The following is a 26900-nucleotide window of genomic DNA, read 5'->3' on the forward strand; positions in this document are numbered from 1 at the left end:
TGGTGACGTGGGTTGGTGCCGTGCGTGGGTGGGAATGGATGAAAAAGAATGAGAACACCGCAGTTCCTAGAGCATTTATAAAGTTAAGATGTACCAAAAGAAAGAGTGAGGGAAACGTCAAGAGCAGCGATTGCAAAAGGCTGCCCACCAAGGCTGTGGGCGCTTTCTGCAGACTGCCTCTGCTGCCCAGTCCCAGGGTTTGCTCACAGCTGCCACAGCCCTCAACCCCGAACCTGCTCTGCCAGAGAGTCTGCCTGTGGCCGTGTCTTTCAGGCTCTCCTCCTGCTCTGCCGGTCTCTTTCCTTCAAATCTAAATTGCAAGATGCAGGACAAGGGGAATGTATCTCTGCCATTGCGGGGTAGGGGAAGAACAGGAGGGAGGCATGGTCAGGAGGGGATCTCAGAGGAGATAGAGACTGGAAGGCAAGGCGGCAGGGACGGTGCAGAATCTCCTGGAGTGCTTCTTACAACCGCTCAGAAGCTGGACAGAATTCAACTCGGAGTACCTGCTCTGCCAGATCCCCAACTAGGAGGTCTGGACACAAAAATAAATAGGACGTCATCCCTGCCTTCAGGAAGCAGAGTCTAGTCTGGGAGTGAATAAGAAAATTGTTAATTACAATGGCATGTGATGGCACGGATGTGGGTGCTGGGGGTTATTGAGGGAAAGTACCCCTGAGGGAGGAATGAAATTGCAGGAGGTCTCAGGTCAGTGTAGCCCTGGCCAGGTCCAGAGGGCTGGGGGTGGGGGTGGTTCTGGACACAGCTGCACCTTGGAATGGTTCCCCTTAAGGCAAAGGGACAGGCCTTTTCTACTTCTGGTTCGGGCTTTGCCTTAAGGCTTGTGGAGGGTGGTAACTTCCCTGGCCAGGAGGCTCCAGTCAGCCAAGGGCAATTCTCCACACAAGGGGACAGCTGGGGTAGCCATGGGTCCTTGGAGCCAACACTCAGAGCAGCTGGAGCATGGGTGCACCATCCTGGTAAAGTCGCCTGGGAGGCCACCAAGAACATCCGCTGCAGTATGTGCCATGCGGGCTGTTTGGTGGAGGGTGGGGTAGGGAGCAGAAGGGAGGGCAGGGGAAGCTTCCTGGAGGAGAAGGCCATTCTGGGGCATCTTGAAGCACAGCTTAGGCAGCAGCCAAGCAAAGAAAGATCTGAGGAGTCAACATGTGCAAAAGTTGTAGGAGCGTGCAGCACTTTCAGGACATGCTAAGATCTTGAAGCCTGACCCTGGGCATAGGGTGGAAATGGGAGGTGGGAGGAGAGGCCTGACAGGTGGCCAGAGGCCAGATCCTAAAGGGTCCTCTGTACCATAAGAAACTGTGTATCAAAGTTCTTCTAAAAAGAACTGGATTCTCATTCTGTCCCCACCTCAGTCCTTTTACATTTACCAATGTCACAGGACAAGCCAGCCCAGCCCTGTTCAGTTGGGTGAAATCAGGACCCAAATACTGCAGAACTGAGGTGGGGAAGAGGCCGCCAGTGGGCAAAAGGCCAAAGGGGGACACCCAGAGATGGGCTGTCTCTGACGCCTGAGAACACAGGGGTTGAGACCAAATGAAAATTAAGTTTTCTCAACATCGGCATTTTGGAAGCAGAAAGAGTCAACCACTGGAGTCCCTTGCAGAGGATTGAGTGCAGAATTTGAAGTCAGAAAAGCAGAAGGCCTAGGCTTGGGGCCCAGCTCCACTGTGCCAGCTACGTGGCACTGGGAGAGTCACCCAACTCTCTGAGCCTCTGTATCCACATCTGTCACTGGGGATCAGTTCCGTTCCATGGAGTCAGATAAGGTAAGGCATGTATGTAAAAAAGGCCATACAGCTGTTAGTTACTATAATTTACCTTAAAAAATTAAAAATTAAAAAAAAAAAAACCCGCAACAAGGAGAATCCTGAGGCAGGCTTGGTTTACTCCAGTTACCATTTGGCACCCAGCAGGTCAGGGACTTACTGGATGACACAGCAAGTCAGCAGCAGCGCCAAGGTGTAAACTCATCTGAGGGACTGACTCCAACGTCATCAGCAGAATCAGCCGAAACCCAACTTCATGCTGCAGTTCAGATGTCGGAGGCGTTCCCAGGAAGTCCCTTTCACAAAGCGTGTTCAAGGCGGTTCCCAGTGGGCAGCCCCAATATCCTCCAAATGGTTGGCAAGACGTAGGTGGATGAGGTTCCCAGGAGGCAAGGCAAAAAGGAGATAAAGAGTAGACATTTGCCATGAGTACTCAAGACTGCATTTCTCGGTGCTTCTTATGTCCACAGGCCACCCTCCTTTTAAAGACAGATTTATTGAGATATAATTTATATACTATAAAATACATGCTTTTAGAGTGTATAATTCAATGGTTTTTAGTCTACTCACAGAGTGGTACAACTATCACCACAATAAATTTTAGAATATTTTCATCACCCCATAAAAAGACTCTTACTCATTAGCAGTCATGCCCTTTCCCCCATCCCCATCTAGCTCCTAGCCCTATGCAATCACTAATCTATTTTGTATTGCTATAGATCTGCCAATTCTGGGCATTTCATATAAGAATCATAAGATATGTGGTCTTTGTGGTGGGGTTCTTTCACTTAGCATAATGATTTCAAGGTTCATCTATGATGTAGTGTGCATCAGCACTTCATTCTTTTTTATAGCTGAATAATATTCTACTGAATGGATATGCTACATTTTTTTTGTTGAGTTAATGATAGGTTACGATCTTGTGTGATCTCAGTTGTACATTAATGTTTGTCATTCGTGTTGTAGGTGCACCACTTCACCCTTTGTGCCCATCCCCCACCCCACCTTTCCCCGGGTAGCCACTAATCTGTTCTCTTTGTCCACATTTTCAAATTCCTCATATGAGTGGAGCCATACAGAGATTATCCTTCTCTAACTAGCTTATTTCACTTAACATAATTCCCTCAAGGTCCATCCATGTTGTTGCAAATGGGATGATTTTGTTCTGTTTTGCAGCTGAGTAGTATTCCATTGTATATATATACCACAACTTCTTTATCTATTCATCTGTTGATGGGTACTTAGGTTGCTTCCACGTCTTGGCTATTGTAAATAATGCTACAATGAACATTGGGGTGCATAGGACTTTTGGAATTGCTGACTTCAAGCTCTTTGGATAGATACCCAGTCGTGGAATGGCTGGATCGTATGGTAGTTCTATTTTTAATTTTTTGAGGACTCTCCATACTGTTTTCCATGGTGGCTGCACCAGTTTGCATTCCCACCAGCAGTGTATGAGGGTTCCATTCTCTCCACAACCTCTCCAACATTTGTTACTATTAGATTTAGATATTTTTGTCATTCTAATGGGTATAAGGTGATATCTTAGTGTAGTTTTGATTTGCATTTCCTTGATGATCAGTGATGATGAGCATCTTTTCATGTGCCTATTGGCCATCTGTATACCTTCTTTGGAGAAATGTCTGTTCATATTACTTTTGATATTAAAACTCATTGCAAGAGTTTTTTAATATATTCTAGATACAAGTCCCTTATCAGATATATGATTTGCAAAGATTGTCTACCATTCTGTGGGTTGTCTTTTCACTTTCTTGATAGTGTCCTTTGAAATACAAAAGTTTTAAATTTTGATGAAGTTAATTATCTATTTTTTTCTTCTGTTGCTTGTGCTTTTGACGTCATACTGAAGAACGCTTTGTCTAATCCGACATCAGGAAGATTTACCCCTATATTTTCTTCTAAGAGTTCTATAGTTTTACTTCTTTCATCTAGGTCTCTGATCCATTTTGAGTTAATTTTTGTATATGGTGTAAGGCAGGGGTCCGATTTTCTTTTTTCGCATGTGGATATCCATTTGTCCTGGCATCCTTTGTTGAAAAGGCTATTCTTTCCCTCACAGAATTGTCTTGGCACTCGTCAAATATCACACAGTTTCTTTTTCAGGAAAGCAGGCCTTGATCTCTTCTTTCTATACACAGTTTGTACAACTCTTATGATTTCTGGCAGGTAAAGCCAGCTTTTCTCTTCTGGTCACAGGCACCTCAGGCCAGCATCTATGGTTTAAGGTGACTTGGTGTCCAATATGGACTCCTAATACTTGATAGAGACAAAAAAATCAGATTCTGTTTTGGATGGCACAAGGGCTGGGTGCCCACCAAGAATACAGGTGACCTACCCAATCTGTTCTCCCAAAGATATTGGAATGCTGCCCCAGGTCTCCATGTGGCCTGATGTCTTGGAATCCCTGGGACCCAGAAAGGTGGTGTTGTTTTTAGCTTTTTTGTGTTATATTAAGAAAAGATATTTAACTGAACATACAATGGAGCTGCAATTTATCTTTTACTTTTTTCCCCCCTGGCACTGAGCATTTATTTCTCTTTTTCTTGCAAGGGCAAAAGGTTATACACCTTCTAAGTGTGTGCTTCGCCAAAGTAATCAATACTTAAATGTACCTATTTTCAACCACCCAGAGAGGGAATGATCGTGTAGAAGAGCTCAGACGAGATGTATTACGTTATTGATGAAGTGTCAGTGAGTCAGAGATAGGTAGATGAAATTCTCCTGAAACAACACAGTCTTCAAATATAAGGAAAACGATTTCAGCTGAAACATGTTTTGGATTTAGAAAACCTCAGCTCATAGGAGGGACATAATTGGAAACACCTGAACCTCATACGTCACTTAAAAATATGGAACGCTTCACGAATTTGTGTGTCATCCTTGTGCAGGGGCCATGCTAATCTTCTCTGTATTGTTCCAATTTTAGTATATGTGCTGCTGAAGCAAGCACTGCAATTTATAAGAACATGATTTATATTAGGCTTTTGAAATCTTATAAAAAGCACTTGAACTGGATTACTGTATGTGATACCCTTTTAAAGAAACTGTTTAACATATTTCTAAATTGTGGTAAAATATACATAACATAAAATTAACTTTAACCATTTTTAAGTGCACGGTTCAGGGACATTAAGTACATCCACATTTTGGTGCACCCATCACCACCATCCATCTCCAGAAATTTTTCATCTTCCCAAACTGAAACTTTGTATCCATTAAACAGCAACTTCCCATTGCCCCCTTCCCCTAACCCCTGGAAACCTCCATTCTACTTTCTGTCTCTATGAATTTGGCTACTCTAGGGACCTCACATAAATGGAATCATACAATATTTGTCCTTTTGCCTCTGGCTTTTTTCACTTGTACAATGCCTTCAAAGTTCAACCAAGCTGTAGCATTTGTCAGAATTTCAGGTGAATGTTTTTACCTCAGCTGCTTTCTCATGCTTCCTTGGGATTTCCATGAATCCTTGTGTCGAATCCCCATCCCTGGAGGCAATCTCACTGGTCTTTCTCACAACAAAAAGGAGGCTGACTGTGGCCTCTGGGTTGCCTCACAGCTGAGGGATGCACACTGCTGGTCACAGGCATTGCAGCCGCTGCTGCCAGGCCAGCCGGGAAGCACTGGGGCTGAGTGGAGCCTCTGGGTCAGGGAGCAATACTGCTCATGCTCCCCTCCCCTCTGCCCACCTCTGTTCCAGGGGCTTTCACATATTTTCCTCTATTAGTGATTTATTCATCCAACATTTATTGAATGCCTATCATGTGCCTGGCATTGTGCTAGGCACAGGAGATACAGCAAGGAGTAGGACAGACATGGTTTCTGCCTCAATGGAGCGTATAATTTAGTGAGAGAAAGACATTAAACAATTAACTACACGAATAAATAAATGTATGATTACAGTTGTGATCACATGTTTCCTGCTATGAAGGAAAAGTGCAGAGTACAATGCAAATGTCTAAATGGGGGCACCGGGCTGCAGCAGAGGCCCTGGGTGTACTCACAACCCACTGACTGACATGGCAGCTCTTCCTGACACTAGAATAAGAATCATAGTCCTTGTGCTCAAGGCACGCTGGGTCTAACAGGGGTAACTGGGTGGACTGGGCTCCCCTTGGTTTTATGATCTCAGGACCACTCTGCTCCCTTCTCCTTTGGGGAACTGCTGCTCCCTTTTCCAACTGTGCATCTTTGGGGGCACCTCTTTTGTGATAGGGGATGTCAGATAGACTGTTCTCTACTTTGGAGGGAAAATAATGACATGATCAGAGCATTGGACCCCAAAACATTGACTGAGATGTCAGGCCTTTGTGTTTTCAAGGCATTTATATCACACCTAGGGCACCTGATCCTTTCTGCTGTCCAGGCCCTAGCAGCATGGCATCATCAACATGGTGGAATAGCATCCTGTCTTGTGTAATGATAAAGCCTTCAAAGTCTGCGAATTGGAGACCTGTCAAAAGAAGTAATGACGTCCTGAGGCAAAGGGCAAAGCTGCACTGATGACCCTGATGAATGAAAGCAGGGTTTCTGATCTTTTCTGCTTCTTGGAATAGAGAAAAAAGCATTCGCCAGATCAATAACTGCATACCAGGTGTCGGGGACTACTATTTATTTTCTCCAGCAATGGTACCATGTCTGAAATAGCAGCTGCAATTAGAGTCACCACATAACTAAGTTTATGGTCATCCACTCTCCTTCTCTAAGACCCATCTGCCTCCTTTACTGGCCGAACTGAGAGTGAAGTGGGCATGTGATCAAATCACTGGCCCTGCATCTTTAAGGGCCTCGATGATCTTATTAATCTCTTCACTTCCCCAGGGTGTGCACTATTGCTTTTGGCTTATCACTTTGGTAAGGAGGGATTTCCATTTGACTTTTCTCATCATCAAATCCCTTACTCTGCCAGTCCAAGAGCCAATACAGTACTTCTGCCAGTTGCTGGGGATATCTATTATAGCTGTAGCGTTAGGGAAATAAATAGGTCTGGAGATCTGCAGGGCCTATTGTGAAGTCATTCTAGTCAAACCCCATTTATTACTTGACCTACCTTAATTCCCACTCTGAGCAGTAGAGCCCAGTGGAGTTCTGGGTCCCCAGGAATTGATATTAGCTCGGAGCCATTGCCTAGTTATCATCAAAAGGCCTGAGTATTAATCTTTTCATTGTGCAGAGTTACCCTGTAGACGGCCTCATGTCCTCTGGGAAAGGCTGGGGCAGAGTCACAGCACATCCCAGTCATGTTAAGTCAGTGTCCTTTCTTGTGAGCATCCATCTAGCTTCCACTTCTTCCAAGGGTTTGAATCAGTGACTGACTTGGGCTTGGGAATCGGGTCAGGGACTGTGCTGTCAATCATGGTGGCTAAAGTCGGACCTCTGTTTACTAGACCTGAAGCTTTTTCCAGATATACAAATCAAATAGAAGCTTAGTGAGTGGGCTGCTCATATGTTTTGGTCTTAGAGACTCTGTGATCAATTAGCCACATCAATCTCCGCAGGTCAGACATCCTGGTAACTCCACTGGCCCTGCTTATTGTAGTGACCATGCTCACTTTCCTCTGAGAATTAAGGGCTGCTCCTTGGTTTCTACAGCCCCAGGGTCTATGCATCCCCACTGAAATAAGGAAGATGCTTCTCCCACCAGCAGCTGCACCAAGGGCTGTTTAGAGGTGCTGGCACTTCCCCTCCCAAAGAATTTCTCAAGGCCTTGGTTTTCTGGGGGATCAACTTTGGGGTAACCAAAAAAAAGCCATGTCTGTTACCTTCTGTTAGGGGGTTAACTTTATTTTGAAAGCAATTGGGAGCCACAAAGTGTTTTCACCAGTGGGGTAGGGTGATGAGATTCACATCCTAACAAGAATACTCCTGCCATTTGGCAGAGAGTCTAGTGGAAGAGGCAAGGCAGGAGCGAGGGTAGCAAGTGGGAATCCGATGCAATGAGCCCAGGGAGCCTTCACAGCATGCAGACAGCAGCCTGAAAAGTACAGGGCAGGTGGATATCAGCACTGGCGGAGTCAGACAGGTACCCCAAACCCTTGGGGTGCCCTGGGTTGGGCCTGGTGAGTGGGGGCACGTAGATGGCAGAAAAAAAGGCTTTATTGCTATACATAGCCTTGATCTTCCTCAGGACGATGCTGGGCAGGGCTAAGCGACAGGTCAAGAGCCAGATGGCTTGGAGGAGAGTAGGTCAGAAGTTCTGTTCTCAGGAGGAGTTTGCAGGCAGTGTGGCCTTGTCCCGGCTTTGGTGATATCCTCTGTAAAGCTCTGAACCCCAGCAGCTGGCTTTGCGGCAAACTTTTGTGGACTGTCTTCCTTGTACCATGCACCATGGAGGGAGGAAGAGGAAAAGTCAGAGCTGGAGACATCTGCCAGGGGATGTGCCACGCTGTCCCCCAAATGGCTCTTTGCAAAGCCGGGAACATTCTTTTATCTAAAGTCTCTGCACATTTGCCCAAATCTTTGAGCTGTGTCATTAGCCCTTTGTGTAGGTGAAGAAAGTGGACCATGAGCTGCCAGCCTAGTTCACCCACACAACGCCAAGGACAAAGCTACAGCCGACATGGCGTTGTGTCGCTCAGATGTTGCTTCAAGAAAGGACTTGCTGCACAGCTCAAGGAGTGTGGTTCAGTGGACAGTGCCTGGCCCCTTCAGGGTCAGCCTCAGCTTTCCAGTTGGACTCACACTCTTCTCTGAGGGGCTCCTAGCCACCACTTGGGCAGGGTGGTGGACAAGGGCCCCACCATTCCCACCCAACCTGGGCCCGGAGCTTCCCACTAGGCTGTAAAGCCCTTGTCAGGTCTGCATCACAATCTATGGCCCCCCACTTCCCAATGCAAGTTCCCTCCTCTTTCCCAGTGGTCACCCCACAATAAACATTTTACACGCCTCGCTCCATCCCAGCGTCTGCTCCCAGAAAACCCAACCTGTGATTCTCTGCTTCCTCATCTGTCAAAGGAGGATAACTAAATAAGCAGTTGTTTCAAGGATTCATAACAAAGTGATGTATGTTAAATACCTTGTCTCAGCTCAAATGCCTCCCCCTGGGTTGATGGACTGATTTCCCATTTGCCCCTTCAAATCTACTTTCCACCCTTATCCACCCCGCTCTGAGCCCCTGGAGGCTGACCCTTAAGGACAGCAGCAACAGGCAGAGGTCAGAAGGCGAGACAAGCTTGAGGCCAGATTATTTCTTCCTCTGGCTCCTTCCCCGCCAAGTTGCTGCTGGCTGGTGGCATCCTTAACCAAAGGCCACAGCTTCTGAGACAGCCCCTGCTCATAACTGCTCCCTTCATTTTGGCCCTGAGGCTGAAGACTGGTCCTGGCTCCCCATTGTTCCTACTCCAGGGCACAGCTGCACCATCCCTTCCCAGTCCCCTTAACCATGCCCAAACCTTGGTAAAGAAGCCCTTTATTAAATGCTCTTCCATTCCCCTACTTGAGTTCCCCATTTGTACTGTGTCCTCCTGACACCCTGATTGGTTCAATCAGTGAGGATACTTTCAACTGCTGCAAGGACTAGAAGTGGCTGCAAGTGTTCCAGCTATCACGCCCAGGCCCAGCAAAGTTCAGAGGAGGCAAAGGAGACCATCTCTTCCTGCACCCTCTTTGTAAGAACAAGGAAAACTTTGCCAAACACTGCCCACACCTATTCTCCACCCCTTTACTGTTGTTGGTAAGAATGGGTCATGTGCTGCCTTAGCCCAGAAAACAGAGCCAGAGACAAAGTATGTGTTGGAGTATTTTACTGGGAAGTGATTCCAGGAATCAGGGGTGAGGAGAGAGGAGCAAAGCAGAGAAGCAGGGAGCATCATGTAAGGATTTTGAGTTGGCGGCCGCTACATGTGAGCAGTTACACTATCCCATGGGACCACTGGGAGGCCATATGAAATGTGTCTCAGGACCATAAGTCTTGGGTGAAAAAGGGAAAAGCGTCCTTCCATGGCTTCCACACCTATTGGTCAAAGGTTCACTCTAAGGGGTGTTAACTCTCCTTGCATTTCCAGGTTGCTCACGCATGGGCATTTCATGGGTTCCCATAGTCTAAGTTGTGGCATCAACAGAGACGATCCAGGAAGAGGGTGAAAGGCATATGGTGCAGGCCTGAGACACAGCACCGTCAGGTCATACCTGCACCTGTACCCGCACCTGAACTTGGTTGGGGACTGTGCAGAGCGGGTCATTGCAGCAATGGATGGAATATAAACTAGGTGTGGCCAGGAGGGTTTGAAGATGTGCACATGGGCATCCAGTAGACATGCCCATCCAAAAAAGTCACTGGCAAAGGGAATGAGGTTGCTGTGATTGGTTTAAATTAATCATTTGTAGCAGAATGGATGCTGAAGATTCCACCTAAATGCCTCCTCAGAGAGGACATCCTTAACTCTCCTCTCTAAAGACCCCCAGTCACTAAAGACCCCAATCACTCCCATTACCCCATTAATTCCCTTGGTGACACCTACTACAACAAGTAATCAGCCTACATGGCTGCTACTGTGGATTGACTGGCTCAGTGTTCACCCCTCCCCACCCCCACCTAGCAGGCAAAGGCAAGTGGGCTAAAACCTACCCTTCCCTGATTTTCTTCACTGTACCCACAGAGCCTAGCACAGTGCCTGGTGCATAGCAAGGGCTCAAGAATGATTTGTTGGATCGGTAGATGGATGAATGGATGTGGGAAGACTAGCCTAGGTGGAAGAGGAGGAAATAGTGGGCCGTAGGCTCATTTTCCCAACCTGTAAACTTTGTAATGCCCCAGGGCCAAGTCCTCACAACTCCTCTCCACTCATCTCACTTCCTTGGTGAGCTCATCCAGTGTCATCAGTTTAACTTCATATCTCCAGGCATGGCCTCTGCTTTGAACTTCTGACTCACATCCAACTACTACCCAACATTTCCGCTCTGTAACATATCCAAAACAGAACTCTTCTTTTCTCCTCCAAATCTTCTCCTCCCACAGACTTTCCTATCTCAGGAAATGACAACTCCATTCTTCCAGTTGCTTGAGCCGAAAACCTGGGAGTCATCCCCGACGCCTCTATCTCTCACACATTTCTCATTCAATTCTTCAGCCAATCCTTTGGGCTCTACATAGTGTCTAGAAACCCACCATTTCTCCCCACCTCTTCAATCTAAGATACCATCATTTTTCAGTTAGATTATTTCAATAATCTTCTATATAAGATGCTTCTGGTAACCCATGTCACATTTCCCTCAGCCACCTCTGACTTCAGCTCCAGCTGCAGAAGACAGTTGTGTGTGAGCTCAGCTGATCTTGTGCCAATAGTGTCTTGCCTCAAGTGTACACCTCGTGTCCATTTGCTTTCTGCCCTGGACTTCAATGCTGTGAGAGCCCTCACAAGATTCATCTTGTGCTGACAGCCTCTTGCCACAAGTGTGAGCTGCAAGTCTCTTTGCTTTCTGCCCCCTTGAAGCGCAGAGCTGTAGGAGCCTGCTCTACCTATGTACCCAGAAGTGCAGAGTCAACACCCTGGGGGCAACTCTCAACCAGTGGAGGACAGGGCAACTGGATAAATGTTCCTGCTTCCCATCCTTCAGGTGAATGATTCTGAGAAACAGACTGTGCACTTTTCAAGGATGGTAAACTCAAGCTCCTGTTGTCCACAGCAGCGACGTTGATAATGAACCCTACGTTGGCTTGTTCTCCTTTCCCGTCTCATTGTCCCCACTCCCTCATGTCCGCTCCTGGGCTCATCTCTCAGAAAAGCCATGTGCACGTAAGTCCTTGTCTCAGGCTCTACTGTCAAGGAAACCCAAGCTAAACTACCTTTCAATTTGTTTCTCTTGCTACCCAGCAGAAGATTGATCCTTTTAAAATACTTCTGAGGCCGGCCCAGTGGCATAGTGGTTAAATTTGAGTGTTCTGCTTCGGTGGCCTGGGGTTTGCAGGTTTGGATCCTGGGCGCAGACATAGCACTGCTTGTCAAACCACGCTGTGGCGGCGTCCCACCAAAGTAGAGGAAGATTGGAATGATTTTAGCTCTGTGACAATCTTCCTCAACAAAAAGGAGGAAGATTGGCAACAGATGTTAGCTCAGGGCTAATCTTCCTCACACACACCCACACATACAAATAAAATAAAACACATCTGATCATGTCCCTCCTCAGCTGAAAACCCTCTGGTGACTCCCACTTCCCCTAAAGAAAAAGCTAAAATCCTGACAAGGCCTGACAGAATCTGCCCCTCCTGCTGTTTCCTCTCTGTCATCATCTCTTGCTAGTCTCCTCTTTGCTCTACTATAGCCACTACCAGGGTTCTTTGCTCCACTATAGTTCTCCAAAGAACCCAGCACACTCCTGCCTCAGGGCCTTTGCATTGGCTATTCCTACTGCCTGACATCCTCTTTCTCCAGATATTTCCACGCATGTTTCTTCACTTCCTTCAGGACTCTTCTGAAAACACTTCCCAGAGGACTTCCTATGTAAAATAGCAACCTCCACCTCCTCTGGTGTTCCCTGGCCCCTCACACTGCTATAAGTTTTTTGTAGCCCTGATCACATGTATCATAAATTGCTTTTTTGGGGGATATATTTTCTGTTTCTGTGCCCCCCATTTAAATGTAATCTCCAGGAGTACAGGGGCTCAGGGACTTTATTATTATTTTTTTTTTCTACAGAACCTAGAACAGTGCTTGACAAGTAGTAAGTGCTCAATAAATATTTGTTGGATCAAGCAAATAAATAAATAAGAAGTGTGTAGGGATTAGACTGTGTAGAACTTGAACCCCTGCTTCTGAGTCTGGCAGTGAGTGTGGTGGCAGCTCTTGGCTGTGTAGGGGAGGAAGACAAATCCTCTACCCTCTCTAGGTTCTTCTGGCTGGTCTATGAATTGAATTGACATGAGACAGAATAACAGGAGAAAATCAAACAAACGTGTACAACATGTAGACATGGGAGAGACTCAGGAAAACTGAGTAACTCAACAAAATGGCCAAGCTGCCAGTTTAAATATTATCTTCAGCTAAAGACAAAGGAGGATGTTGGGGGTGGGGAGAGTCAGGTATGGGAGATTCCCAGAAAAGCCCAGTAAACAAGAATAAGGTTATTATGCAGATTTAAGACCTTGCCTTCCACATTGATAAGAGTTTCCAGAAATAAGGTCATCTCCCCTTCTTCCTGGTACAGAGAGGGAGACACCTTTACAGATGGAGATTTCCCTTACAAATGTATATGTCTCTTACAAAGGGCAACTTCTACTTCTACTTGGTTTTCAGAGCTTTTCCCACGTGTCCAGTTTTTAAAAGTAACCAGCCCCAAATAAGCCTTATGCCAAAGAGACACATTTTGGGGTGGCCAATTCTGATCCCCCATAGTCCTGCCTTTGAAACCTTAAGAAGTTTCACGGTCCTTTGAAACTTTAAGAATTTTCAAAGTTGAGAAGCTGAGTTGATAGATTGTTCCAGCTCATTGAACACATCTCTTAGTCCTGATAATAGGTCAGTCCAGTTAAGTTCATTTTAGAAGGCAGTGATACAGGTGGGCTCCCAAAGTTAGCCCTATCTTGTGGAAGCAAGCAGTCAGGTAGTTAACAAGAAGTATTTCTACAGAAACAAAAAGAAAAACAAAGATAATGGTTGGAGCAAATTATAAACCAGTTTTTGAGCTCAGGAGACAGCCAGTCAAGAAGATTTTTAGTTGTCAGAATTGAAGCATCTTTTGCAGCTTGAAATGTCTCTGATGATTCATTGGGTGTTCAGGTATCCTTTTGAGGGGCTTACACAGCAACAGGTGTGCTATCGTGGTGATCTTTACAAAGTTTATATCAAGTTATCATATCTGAGTTACATTAGTTTGCAGGGCTTCAGGAACAAGGGTATTTTCAGTTCTCAATGATTTCAAATAAAAATGTTGGAAAAATTTGAAAACATACATTTTACTTTCCTCGAATACAAACATATTTTCATTAATTTTTAGTAGCTTTAATCACATATTAGAAGTTTTTTTTTAAAGGTTGGCACCTGAGCTAACATCTGTTGCCAATCTTTTTTCTTCTTCTTCTCAAGTACATAGTTGTATATTCTAGTTGTAGGTCCTTCTGGTTGTGCTAGAATTTTTAACCCTTAGAAACCTTAATTTTAACCTTTAGAGATCTTAATTTTTAGCGAAAACTAAGTAAGCAATTATGAATTGTCTGTAGCTTGGAAAATTTATAAACACTTTTCATAATTTCTATAAACATGTCACTTCATAGTACAATCTTTTAATAAAACACAAGACATGTTCACCAATAGACCTAAAACACCTTTTAGTTTTTCTGTAATAGGAAGCCAAAAGTAGATAAACTTACATTTAGTAATTAACATCTAATATCTTACCTTATTTAGAAATAAGGTAGATATTCAATGAATGTTTCATCATTTAATTGAGCAAAACTTCAAAGTTTCAAGCTACCAAAGAGATTTGGAAGTTATTAAATACACATCATAAAATATAAATATTGCTAAAAATTTAAACTCTTATCTCATTTACACCTAAATTATTTGTTTCCAACAATTATGTTTAGATTACCCACGAAAACTTCATGAGACATAATTAGCTATCATTCATAGCTATTTTGCTGACAAATTTGTAACAGGGATAGCATGAGCTTATTTTACTAGTAAACCCAGCCTGCATGTCTGCATTGTATCCAATGCTGATAACTCTCAGGACATGCCTATTTTAATCAAACCAACAAATTTAAACAAGCTTTTATCTACCAAAGGTTATTTCATATCATGTTAGCTTGAAAGACATTTGGATTGGATTCTATTACATTTAGAAATAATTTATGTTAAGTGCTTAATTTAGGCCAATTAAACAGAGCTCTTAATTTTGGTCATACCATCTGGATGTAAAATATTACACATATATGACATACATATGGACACACATAAACACACAAGCAGACACAGACAGAGACCTTATAGCTTCTGTTAAATTTTTGTTATGAATCAGGTATAATATAAAACTCACTAGTTTCCGAGAAACATTTGCATTTCAAAGAATGACTCTTAGCTCCTAGAGAAGATGGGAGCAGAAAATCTCCATCATAAAGACACAGAGAAAGCAGTCAAGTTTTCTTCAAGATGGAGTTTCTGGGGCATATTTGTCTTATCCGTTTCTAATCTCTTTATATCAGGGAAATCTTTAACTTAAGAGATTAATCAAAAAATTTTTATGTTCTAGGGGCCAGCCCCGTGGCCGAGTGGTTAAGGTCTCATGCTCCACTTCAGTGGCCCAGGATTTCACCAATTTGGATCTTGGGAGAGGACATGGTATTGCTCATCAAGCTGTGCTGAGGCGGCGTCCCACATGCCACAACTAGAAGGACCCACAATGAAGAATATACAACTATGTACCAGGGGGCTTTGAGGAGAAAATAAATATCTTTATTTTTTTCCTTTTTCTCCCCAAAGCCCCCCGGTACATAGTTGTATATCCTAGTTGTGGGTCTTTCTAGTTGTGGCTAAAAAAATTTTTTTATGTTCTAAAACTTCAGGACAGTGTATCACACCTTAAGAAGTGTGCACAAAGCATTTAACAAAGGCCCTCTTTCTAAGTGTACAGTTAAACCTTAGACCCATTTATGGGGGAAGTCCTTTTATTATCCTTTTTTATTAGCACCTGATATTAGCCTCTAGTTTTTATCTCATACTGTGTGGGCTCAGGTAACCCCACTCACTTCCCTTTAGTAAGTTTAATTAACACTGTCTGAGGGAGGATTTATATGCTGGCTTACAATCAGGCAGGGGAAACGTTCCTTTCCCCAGTGAGACACGATGTCTATCCCCACAATACGATCTATAATACAATAAGGCAAAAAGAGATGCAATCATGTCACATAAAAGCTCATAAATACATTAATTTTTCTACAAAATTTCATCTCAATTCCATCATAGCTTTCATTAGGACTTTATAAATAGGTCCTGGTCTTATAATTTTGGACAGGGGAAGTATTCCCAGACAGACATTTAAAAACATACTCAGACAATGTTGATATAACCTCTCTATCTAAAATTAGCTCAAACATTCCAACCTTTATAATCTTATCAACACTTATACATTTACATTTTCTCAATTCACTTGAAGCCCTAGTCAGGGACTTAAGCCTAGCTATTAGGGTTTTTTTTTGGGTTTTTTTCTTTTTGTATTTCCTTTTTCAATTTGGCCTTTTCCTAGGTACCAACAAAACAATTATGATGAGAGCTCTCATAAATTTTTTTCCCCAATGTAAAAGTTTTCCCAATTTAAATGATCCATCATCTGGCCACAGTGATGAGTAGGATCTTAAAGTAACTCATATCAATAAGTTTAACCATGGATGCAAGAGGCGTCCCCAAAAGAGATCCAGAAAGTTCACTCCCAAAAATAGTCTAAGAAAAGCAAAGACCTTCATTGCACATGGAGGGTGAAAAAGCAATGAAGGTTGAGATGACAAAGGTCTCTAATGAAAGCATTTGGGACCCCTTATGACAAATTGCCCTGAGAGCTAACACAGTCAGACAAAGAGAATGTGTCCCAGAACCCCAGTCTACTTGACTGGCTGCTGAGATGCATGCCACTTTGTACATCCTCTGGATGGCAGAGACCAGAAAGATCACAAAGCCAAGCTCCCAAGACATAGAACAAGATGAAAGAAAAAACCTCATCTTATATGCACATTAAGAGTTTTAGCTAAGCCTTGGGTCTCTTGGAGCCAGAATAATACCTAGGAGGGAGGTGCTGCGGGTTTGGGGATTGTGTGTGCTTTACAGAGTACCTAGTCATTGCATGGACATTCTTGAAGTTGGGGGGGGGGGGGGGAACTGTGTCATCCACCCCATCCTGTGACCAACTCATTCTTTCACTGGAGACCCCTTGAGGTGGTGAGCACCCTAATGGCTCTTAACTGCTCAACCTGCACCCACCAAATTTGTGGCCTTTTTGGCTTCCAAGATGCCCTTAGCAACAGCTTTCACCTCATGCCCATATTCCCAGACAACAGGATTATAGAAATGCCTGTGTCTTATGACAAATGACAAAAAAGGCAGAGACAAGAAAAAATAGCGACTATCTCAGGGAGGAAACGGATCAATTAACCAATGAGTACTCAACCAAATCCTAGAGTCACTGAGTCCAAGAAGCTGGCTTCACCAATATTTTCTCCTATATTTTTGAAAAGGAAACAAAGCTCACCACTCTTGCTTCCAATGGACCCTGCAGGCAGAGATCTGCGAGACTGACGTGGTAAGAACTCTTAGCTACTGCCAGCTCTTGTCAGGGGTCCAGGATCTCTCAGCTGCTGGAGTCTAGGAGCAAGCAGCATGCAGCCAGTGAAGTTTTATCCTACCCTCATTGCCAAACTGTTGGGGAGGAAGATCCTCTACCCATTCTAGGTCCTTCTGGCTGGTCTATGAATTAAATTGACATGAGACAGAATAACAGGAAAAAATCAAACAAAGCTTTATAACATGTAACATGGGAGAGACCCAGGAAAACTGAGTAACTCAACAAAATGGCTGAGCTGCAGCTGAAATATTATCTTCAGCTAAAGACAAAGTAAGATGTTGGGGGTGGGGAGAGTCAGGTATGGGAGATTCCCAGAAAAGCCCAGTAAACAAGAGTAGGGTTGTTATGCAGACCCGAGTCCTTGCCTTCCGCATTGATAAGAGTTTCCGGAGATAAGGTCATCCCCCTTCTTCCTGGTACAGAGAGGGAGACACCTTTACAGATGGAGATTTCCCTTACAAATGTACATGTCTCTTACAAGGGTAACTTCTACTTCTACTTGGTTTTCAGAGCTTTTCCCGCGTGTGCAGTTTTTAAAAGTAACCAGCCCAAAATAATCCTTATGCCAAAGAGACATATTTGGGGGTGGGCAATTCTGATCCCCCACAGTTGTGAAGGGCACTGGAGGCTGGCAGCAGCATACCTCTGCTGAGAATTCACCCGATGCTTTGCCCTCTGAGGCTGCTTCCTGGTTGACCATCTTTGGGGGCCTATGCTCTGATATTTGTCTCAAGGAGTCCCAGGTAACACCTCAAAGACTTCAGAGCATTTAGAAAAATAAAACCTCTATAAGCCTGCTCTATGCTGATCCCATGGAAAAGGGAGTTTGTCCCCTTCTGGTCCCTGAGATCCTGGCCATCACCAGCACGAAGTGACCTGAGTCACCTCTGAGTGCTGGTCAGGCACAGCTCACCAGCCAAGAACTCCTCTGATGCACACTGGCAGTCTAGCCAGCGGGATGGTTGGAATCCATGGGGGCACTGGGAAGGGGCTGAGGGTCGCCTAGAGGGCAGGCATGCTGTGGTCCAAGGCTTCCATTCCCAAGCTCTGTGAACAGTCACCCCGGCCCCTGCCACATGGCCCAGCCACCAGTACCTGGGGCTAGGGGCCGGGCCAGGCTGGTTCTCTCCTCCAAAGGGAGGCAGCCCATCCACCTTTGCAGAGACCTGGAGCCTGCCATGAAGCCAGCAGCTCTCCCTGTGAGCACAGAAGACACAGCCCCCAGTGGCAGGGGGAGGAAGCCCCTCTCTGATGAGTGCCTGAGCCGGCCCTCCAGGCTTCCTCAGGGCCCCGGGCTCTGCAGGCAGTCAAAAGTGGGAGCTGCATCCGGGACTGAAGAGGTTAATGTGCATCTGCCTCCGAATGTTAATGTGTCTAGGTGATGTCAGTAGGAGCCGGGGAAGAAGGGAGTAGGGAGCGCAGTGGGGCTTGGAGGCAGCAGAAGCTGCCCGGCTGCCGAGGAAGACCCCCTTTCGGACTGCGGGGCTCAGGCTCTGGGACAAGGCGGGCGGGCGCTGGAGGCTGCCGCAGCCTGCGTGGGTGGCCCTGGGAACGGGCGACCGGCGCCGGCAGGATGGACCTGGAAGCCTCGCTGCTGCCCACCAGCCCCAATGCCAGCAACACCTCGGACGGCCCGGAGAACCTCACCTCGGCCGGTGAGTGGTGTTGGAGGGGAGTGCTCCCTCCTCTGCGATGGGGGTGGGAAATGGGAAGGCTTCACCTCTGAGCCAAACTGCTTGGGAAACTTTATTGCAGTTCTTAGGGAAGAGATCTGCAGTCTGCTTTGCCCGGAGGGGAAGGGGAGAAGGGGGCGGGGCAGGCAGGGGCAGAAGGGACGGGAGCAGACGAGAAGGCAAAGGCACGTTCAGAATTGGCAAGAGATGGTGGCCAGCTGCCTGGGAGACAGGGGAAAGCTTGTGGATGAGTTTTAAAAATGCTTTGCAGAAAAAATGCCAGGCTGGAAAAGCAAGCAAGAGAAGCTGGAGGATAGAGTGTGGGGAGACAGCTGGAGGCTTGCTCACTCACGGATCCCCTTGGCTTTTTACTCCAACTCGCGTAATGGGGTCTGAAACATCCTCACTGCCCCCTGGAAAAGGCCGCCGGAAGGGGTAACTCAGAGAGCCCTGAGGGGATTAACTTTCCTGGTGAATGAAGCTTCCTGACATTTCCAGAGCTAAGATGCCCTGGAATTCTATCTTTGAAGGAGAAGGGAAGGAAGGAAAAAGAAGAAAGGTTTGTGAGAAGGAAATTCTCAGGCGGCTGGGCTGCAACACACAGCTTCAGTCTGCTCACTCCTGGGGAAAGCCCAGGCTCAGAGATACTGACCAAGGAACCCAGGATGGGGGGCTCTGGGGCCCATGGGCAAAAGCCTCCACAAGGCAGGCGCCCACAGAGATGCCCAGGAATCAGTGCACAGCTTCCAACCAGCGATTTCTAAAATGAAATGATCAGGGCTGCAAATAGGAAAAGAGAAACCACATAGATGTGCACGCGCGCACGCACACACGCACAGACACTTTCATGTCCTTCTGGCTATTTTGGTGAGGTTTCCCGGTAAAGCCCAGGGGCTCACACCATAATTCTCTGCAGACAGCAGAGAATGTGGTTCTTGACTCTGTGCCTTCTGAGAAAATGCAAGAGGCAAAGGACTGAGTTCTTCAACTAACAGGTGATGCAGGGGAATTTGGTCCGATTAACCAGGGACTGGTGGAGGAGGGCAAGGGGACAGGATTAGCAGCAGTGTGGGGAGGGAGAATGGCAGAAGAGGGTTCCAGATGAATGGTGGGCCCTGAGCTGAAATGAGGGAGGGTGAAGAGGTGAGCAAGGGCATGACTGGAGGCTGAGCCTGCCAGTAGGATGTCAGCCCTTAGAGAGCAGAGTCCATGTCAGACAGTTGACGCTTGCTCCTCTGTCCCCAGGGCCACCTGCTCGCACAGGGAGTATCTCCTACATCAACATCATCATGCCTTCCGTCTTCGGCACCATCTGCCTCCTGGGTATTGTTGGGAACTCCACGGTCATCTTCGCGGTGGTGAAGAAGTCCAAGCTGCGCTGGTGCAGCAACGTCCCTGACATCTTCATCATCAACCTCTCGGTGGTCGATCTCCTCTTTCTCCTGGGCATGCCCTTCATGATCCACCAGCTCATGGGCAATGGCGTCTGGCACTTTGGAGAGACCATGTGCACCCTCATCACGGCCATGGATGCCAACAGTCAGTTCACCAGCACCTACATCCTGACTGCCATGGCCATTGACCGCTACCTGGCCACCGTCCACCCCATCTCCTCCACCAAGTTCCGGAAGCCCTCTGTGGCCACCCTGGTGATCTGCCTCCTGTGGGCACTCTCCTTCATCAGCATCACGCCCGTGTGGCTCTATGCCAGGCTTATCCCCTTCCCAGGGGGCACAGTGGGCTGCGGTATCCGCCTGCCCAACCCGGACACTGACCTCTACTGGTTCACCCTGTACCAGTTTTTCCTGGCTTTTGCCCTGCCCTTCGTGGTCATCACGGCCGCATATGTGAGGATCCTGCAGCGCATGACATCCTCAGTGGCCCCTGCCTCTCAACGCAGCATCCGGCTGCGGACAAAGAGGGTGACCCGCACGGCCATTGCCATCTGCCTGGTCTTCTTTGTGTGCTGGGCGCCCTACTATGTGCTACAGCTGACCCAGTTGTCCATCAGTCGCCCGACGCTCACCTTCGTCTACCTGTACAACGCGGCCATCAGCTTGGGCTATGCCAACAGCTGCCTCAACCCCTTTGTGTACATCGTGCTCTGTGAGACCTTCCGCAAGCGCCTTGTCCTGTCGGTGAAGCCCGCAGCCCAGGGGCAGCTTCGAGCCGTCAGCAACGCCCAGACAGCTGATGAGGAGAGGACAGAAAGCAAGGGCACCTGACACTCCCCCTGCCAGCCTGGGTACCTCCAGCTCAGGACACCACAGCAGACCGTGGGGAGAGATGCTGAGAAAAACCCAAGACTCCTCTGGGAGAATGCAGGGAGTCTGGGTGATGAGGGGTTTATGCAACTAGAAACATTCCACAGGGCCCACCAATTGCTGGGGGAGGCTCAGAGCCAGGTGTGGAGGCTTCACACATCAAAAATCCCCTGGGGAGAGCAGGATGAGACCTTTGGGTTGAAAGAAACTGTGCAAGAAGAAAATTTTGGTTTAAATGTTCAGTGGAGCCCTACATCTGCTAGCTCCCAAATGTCTTTTTTCTTTTGGTGAGGAAGATTGGCCCTGAGCTAACATCTGTTGCCAATCCTCCTCTTTTTTTGCTTGAGGAAGATTCGCTCTGAGCTAATATCTGTGCCAATCTTCCTGTATTTTTTGTATGTGGGATGCCTCCACAGCTTGGCTGATGAGTGGAGCAGGTCCACACCTGGATCTGAACCTGAGAACCCAGGCCGCTGAAGCAGAGCGTGGAACTTTAACCACTTGGCCATGGGGCTGGGCCTCCAAATGTCTTTTTCCCAAGAGAAGAGATGGAAGGCTTCTGGCTGAGTTTATTTGAAATCAGGCTGGGCCAGGGTGTGGGTGGGGGGGCCATACGACACAGGGCCCTGGGGAGACGGGAAAGGTGGTATGGCCTCAGCTCTTTCCCGTGTCCCATTGGTTTGAGGGAGGGCAGCCTTTCACCCAAGCTGGAGGATCATGAAAAATGAAGAATGCCATCTTTCCGTGTTCCAGCATCCTGTGTTGATTTCCCTTTATCTCCAGGGGATGCATGTTCATTTTGGGGGGTGGGGGTGGGGCTGAGGCCACAGGAGTAAAAGCCCCCTTTGCTAGATCTGCTTACTGAGAACGACAAGGCTACCTGAGGTGGGTGTGGGTGGGGGGGTCTTGAAATTAAGAAAAATGGGGAGGGGCCAGGGAGCTTTTGCAGCTGAGGGGACATTGTTTTCCTGGGTCACATTTGTCAATCACCAGATCCAGAGTGAGCAGCCACCAGGGTCCTGCATGTGCAGGGGTCATTCTGATGCCTGCTGTGTTGGCATCATCTTTTGGCTCTAGCCCTTACTCTCCAAAATAAAAACCAATAAAGGACAATCTCCACCCACATCTCTCTGGATGCTCCTGTATAATTGCTCGGGCTTAGGGGTGGGGGTGGGTGGCAGAAAAGGAAGGAGGGTTCCCCTGTCTGTAGAATCTCGACCTTGGTTCAGGCTGCCTTTTAGGAAGCAAGAAGCAGGGGCTCTGCTTGTCTAAACCCACGGGGAGGATTCAGTGACACAAATGGAATTACTATGAATTCATTAAATTGCAATTCTGCTGCTGGGCTTGTTCTCAGGACTCAGTTTCCTGTCTTCTGTTCCAAAGTGCTTGGTTGTCACCAGTGCTGGCCCCTCAGGCCCCAAGTCCCACCCGCCACCTCCCTGCCACTAAGTCACCAGTCGCAGGGCTGCCTTCTCCTGGCAGCCTGAGCCTGCAGCTTGCTGCTGCAAAGATCTGGTGTGAGCCACGATGAGCAGGAAGATTACAGATGGGGCCGCTGGGCGGCAGCCAAGGCTGCTGCTTCTCAGCTTCTTCACCGAGAGGGGCCGGGAGCCAGGAGTCCTGCATGAACCACTCAGCAGACGTTGATGAGTTAGTGGGAGCAAAGTGCAGAGCTCCTGACTTATCCAGATGCATCCTTAAAGCAGGTGCATCAGCACAGCCTCTTCCTGCAGGTTGTTTTTCACTATGGAGCTGCAGCAAGTAGCCTGTTTAACAAACTTCTGGGCAGCTTCTTTGGGTCCTGGAGAGCTCTTTTTATCATCACCATTAGCAGCATTTCCTGGGGGGGGGGGGGGGGGGGCGGTGGTCATGGTGACGGGCGAGGTGAGGCGACTCACCTTTGAGGTGGGATTTCTGTTTAAACAGTGATGGGCAACCTACTCTGAGTGCCCCAGCCTCAGGTCCAACTCTCAGAGGACAACCGAGGGAAGAATGTTCCAGATGGTCAGAGATGGGATGGAGAAGCCGCTCACTTAATTATCTGCAAAGCTATCTCCTCCATTAGTGGTGAATAGTGGTGATTTCACACTACACAGAAGGGCAACATTGTTTGTTAAAAGGACAAAAAAAGAGGGGACAGCCCCATGGCATAGTGGTTAAGTTCGCATGCTCTGCTTTGGTGGCCTGGGTGTGCCTGCCTGGATCCTGTAGGGCGCAGACCTACACGACTTGTCAAGCCATGTGGTGGCGGTGTCCCATATACAAAATGGAGGAAGATTGGCACAGATGCTGGCTTAGGGCCAATCTTCCTCACCACAAAAGAAAAGAATAAGAAAGAAAGAAAAAAAGAGCAACATATTTTTTTGCAGCCATTCTTGTGCCAAACACTATGCTAAGTACTATATTTATTTATTAACTCATTTAATCCTCCCAAAAACATTTTGTGGTAGATAGCCCTTTATGCCCATTTTACAGATGGGTCAATTGTGACTTCGAGAAGTTAAATGACTTGCCCAAGGTTATAGAGCTTGACAATGTCAGTATCAAAACCCAGGTGTGCTTGACTCAAAGTTCACCTTCCATAGTGTCTCCCCTCAGATCACATCTGTATTCTCAAACTGGCCCCAGCCTCATCCCCTCAGTGACCACACCCTGGACCTCACATGTCCCTGCCTTTGTGTGTGCATCCCTTGCTGAAGAGCCCCTTCTCCTCTCCCAGGTGGAATTCTTGCTTGATCTGTGTTATGGGTTGAATTGAATCCCCTGAAAGATATGTTGAAGTCCTAACTCCCACTACCCCAGAATGTGACCTTCTTTAGAAATAGGGTCTTACAGATTTAACCAAGTCCAGATGAGGCCCTCAGAGTGGGTCCTAATTCAATACGACTGTTGATCTTATAAAAAGAGGGAATTTGGACACCGAGACAGACACGCACTCAGGGAAGACGATGTGACGACACGGAGAATGCCACAAGAAGACGGAGGAGTGGACTGATGCATCTACAAGCCAAGGAATGCTTGAGGCCACCAGAAGCTGGGAGAGCGTCATGCAACAGAGCCTTCCCCAGCGTCTTCAGAGAGAGCACGGTCCTGCCTGCCAACCCCTTTATTTCAGACTTCCAGCCCCCGGAACTGTAAGACACACATTCCTGTTGTTTTGAGCCACTCAGTCTGTGGTACTTTGTTATGTACGGCAGACGCAGGAAACTAATAGACCCCCCAAGGCTCGCCTCAGACGTGTTCTCATCTTGGAGGACCCGGGCCTCCCGGGGAGGATCGATGGCTTCCTCTCTGGGTTCCCAGGGCGCTGTACAAGCCCTCATTCACCCATCCAGGACCGCGCGGCACGGACTGTGTCTTATTCACTCCTGATTTCTCAGCCTCTCTCACAGGGCCCCCAGCACAAATGCTCAAGCCCTGTTTCTAAAATAAACGCGTCATCCACAACCAACATTGCGGAGTCGGGACTGGGGGGCCCGGCAGCGTCTTCTAGTGCAGCCTGATGTGAACAGAACTGTCCGGGGGGCTCTGGAGAAGGCCCACCACTGATGCAGAAACTGGCCAAAGCAAATCAAGTTTTCATCCCTCAGCCATTTCCATCTCCAGTGGCCTTCCTTCAGATCCCTCCATCTTCAGAAGTACTGTCCCCTCTTCGCCTCCTGCGAGGGCAGAGCTGGTACATTCCTGGACTTTCTGGTTCTAGCCCTTAGGAACCCGGTGGCCTCGGCAAGTGACCTCCTCTCTTGGGCCTGTTTCCCCATCTGTAAAATGAGGAGAATAACACCTACGTCACGGGGCTGTTGGGACGATTACATGAGATGTCACATATGCAACCTGAGGGTTCCAGGGTCACCTTAACCTGAAATATCCACGTCTACCAACTTAAGTGTCCATTGCGGGGGCTGCTGTGGGCAGGTCAGTGCCTTCTCAACATCTCTGTAAGTGGTTGTGGCAGGTCCTGTGTGTCACCTGCCCCCTCTGGCTCGGATCATCTCTGCCTGGCTCATCACCACCTCTCCAAGATGCTCCAGCTCTCTGCAGGTGGCTTCACCCCGAGGCAGCCAGGGCTGGCTCAAGCCTATGTTAGTGGGGCTCAGGGATTGTCAAAGCAGGGAAGGAGAGGAGGGGAGAGCCCAGAATCGGAAAGGACTGAGCTGGCCAGCAGGCCGCAGGATTCCTGCTGTCTGTGTGCGGTGCCAGGTCACGGCGAGGCCCTTTGCCGTCTCCCTGCAGGCTTGGCCTGCTGCCTGGTTTCTGAGCCATGGACACTGGACCTCGGCCCTTTCCCCATCTCCTCTTTTCTCCTTGCTTTAGGGCCTCCAAATCTCCTCTCCTCTGGACAGCCTGGAGAAAATCCACAATCCAGTGCAAAACGCAAAACCGTTCATTCCAAGGAGGACACCTTTTAATCTATTACACAGAGCAATGCGTTTCTCTGTGTCTCAGTCTTTCCTGAGGAAAGGGGAAGAAGAAACACTTTATCTTTGCAAACCCCACCCCCAACCCCATTAAATGCTTCTCAAACTAAAGTGTTAGCAATTTTTCTAAGAGAAGTTTTCTGTCCGTGATCCTTGGAGCAGAAGTCGACATCTGGCTGCTTGGGGAGCTGCATCTGACCCACAGGTGTGATTTTTTTGGTTTTTGTTTTTATTTTGCGTAGATAAAAATGTTTGTGAATCAGTTGCCAACTTTTAAATTCATAGATTTACTTAAAAATCTGGATGACCAGCTTCTCTTGAAATATCAGAAGATCTGGCTCCAGAACCTACCTTCCCACATGCCAACAATCTGCTGGATTCGAGAGACTACACCCTTCAACAGGCATGCACGCCAGTTTGCCACAGTCTACACTCCTCCCTATTAATCCCTGACTCACCTAGTTTCATTTATTTAAGTCATTCACCTGGACCCTACAGACATTTGATTTCATAGCCCCGAGCCCAGCTCATGTAGGGCATTGTGAACCACACTGACGATTTTGGATTTTATACCAAACCCAGGAGAAACCATCAAAAGCTTTTAAACATGCAATTGATATGATTATATTTGTATTTTAAAGTCATCACTCTGGAATCCATATAGAGAATGGATTAGAAGGGGGAAGAGAACGAAAGCAAAGGACAGTGTACAGCAGTTGTTTGGACAAGCAGTGGTTATGGCCTGGAAGAGGGTGGTAGCAGTGGAGGTGAGGGAGGTAGACATATGTGAGATGCATTTGTAAAGCAGAAGTCACAGGGCCTGCGATGAGCCAAATGTGGAGGACGAAGGAGAAAGAGTTGATGGCATGTATAACTGGGAGGATGGAGGCTCCACTTATTGACATGGGGAACCTGAAAGGGATGCAGATTTATGAGGGGAGATCGAAAGATCAGTATGGGGTTTGTTTATGTGTGAGATGCAAAGGTATCCCATTGATTTCAGAAAAGCCAGGCTAGAAATATAAATTTGGGCATCATTGGCCTACAGATAGGTGAGATGGTCTAAGGAGAGAGGGAGGGCAGAGTCAGATGAGAAGAGGCTTGGGCCTGAGTCCTGGGAAATTCCACCATGCAGAAGTTGAACAGAGGAGGAATAGCCAAGCCAGCAAAGGAATGCCCAGGGAGGGAGAAGGAAAACTGAGAAAGTATGGCATCATACAAGCAAGAAAAAGAGAGTGGTTTAAGGAAGAGTGGACCAAAGATGCCTAGGAGGTCAGGTTGATGAGGTATGGAAAGGCCTGTTGGATTTAAGATCATAGTGGTCACTGGGGACTTCATCTGGCTGGGGCTGAGGAGTGACTGCCCCTTTTAGGGGAAGAGAAATACTCCTTAGTTTGCCACAATCCTTACCACTCCCTATTATCTAACACTTGCCCTGAGTCACTCATTTATTTATTCTGTGTGGCT

General features: G+C 47.3%; 1 protein-coding gene and 1 non-coding gene across 3 annotated transcripts in view; one reads left to right on the plus strand and one right to left on the minus strand.

Annotated features, from left to right (window-relative positions):
- The window catches only part of MCHR1 (melanin concentrating hormone receptor 1), a 31301-nt gene extending 9163 nt beyond the window's left edge, over positions 1-22138 (plus strand). The window contains exons 3-5 of one of the 2 annotated variants that reach the window (XM_070600173.1): positions 16972-17036; positions 18457-18733; positions 19997-22138. In XM_070600173.1, the coding sequence (XP_070456274.1) occupies positions 18460-18733; positions 19997-20976 (1254 nt within the window). In that variant the 5' untranslated portion in view covers positions 16972-17036; positions 18457-18459 and the 3' untranslated portion in view covers positions 20977-22138. Of the gene's footprint in view, positions 1-15247; positions 17037-18456; positions 18734-19996 lie in introns of those variants that run through there. The other variant, XM_070600174.1, reaches the window with a different exon arrangement.
- On the minus strand, positions 4655-4761 carry LOC139080408 (U6 spliceosomal RNA). Its single transcript, XR_011534893.1, has one exon. It is a non-coding gene; the product is annotated as a U6 spliceosomal RNA (small nuclear RNA).
- Positions 22139-26900: the final 4762 nt, after the last annotated feature.

The sequence above is a fragment of the Equus przewalskii genome, chromosome 29 (assembly GCF_037783145.1).
Source record: "Equus przewalskii isolate Varuska chromosome 29, EquPr2, whole genome shotgun sequence".
NCBI classification, from domain to species: domain Eukaryota; kingdom Metazoa; phylum Chordata; class Mammalia; order Perissodactyla; family Equidae; genus Equus; species Equus przewalskii.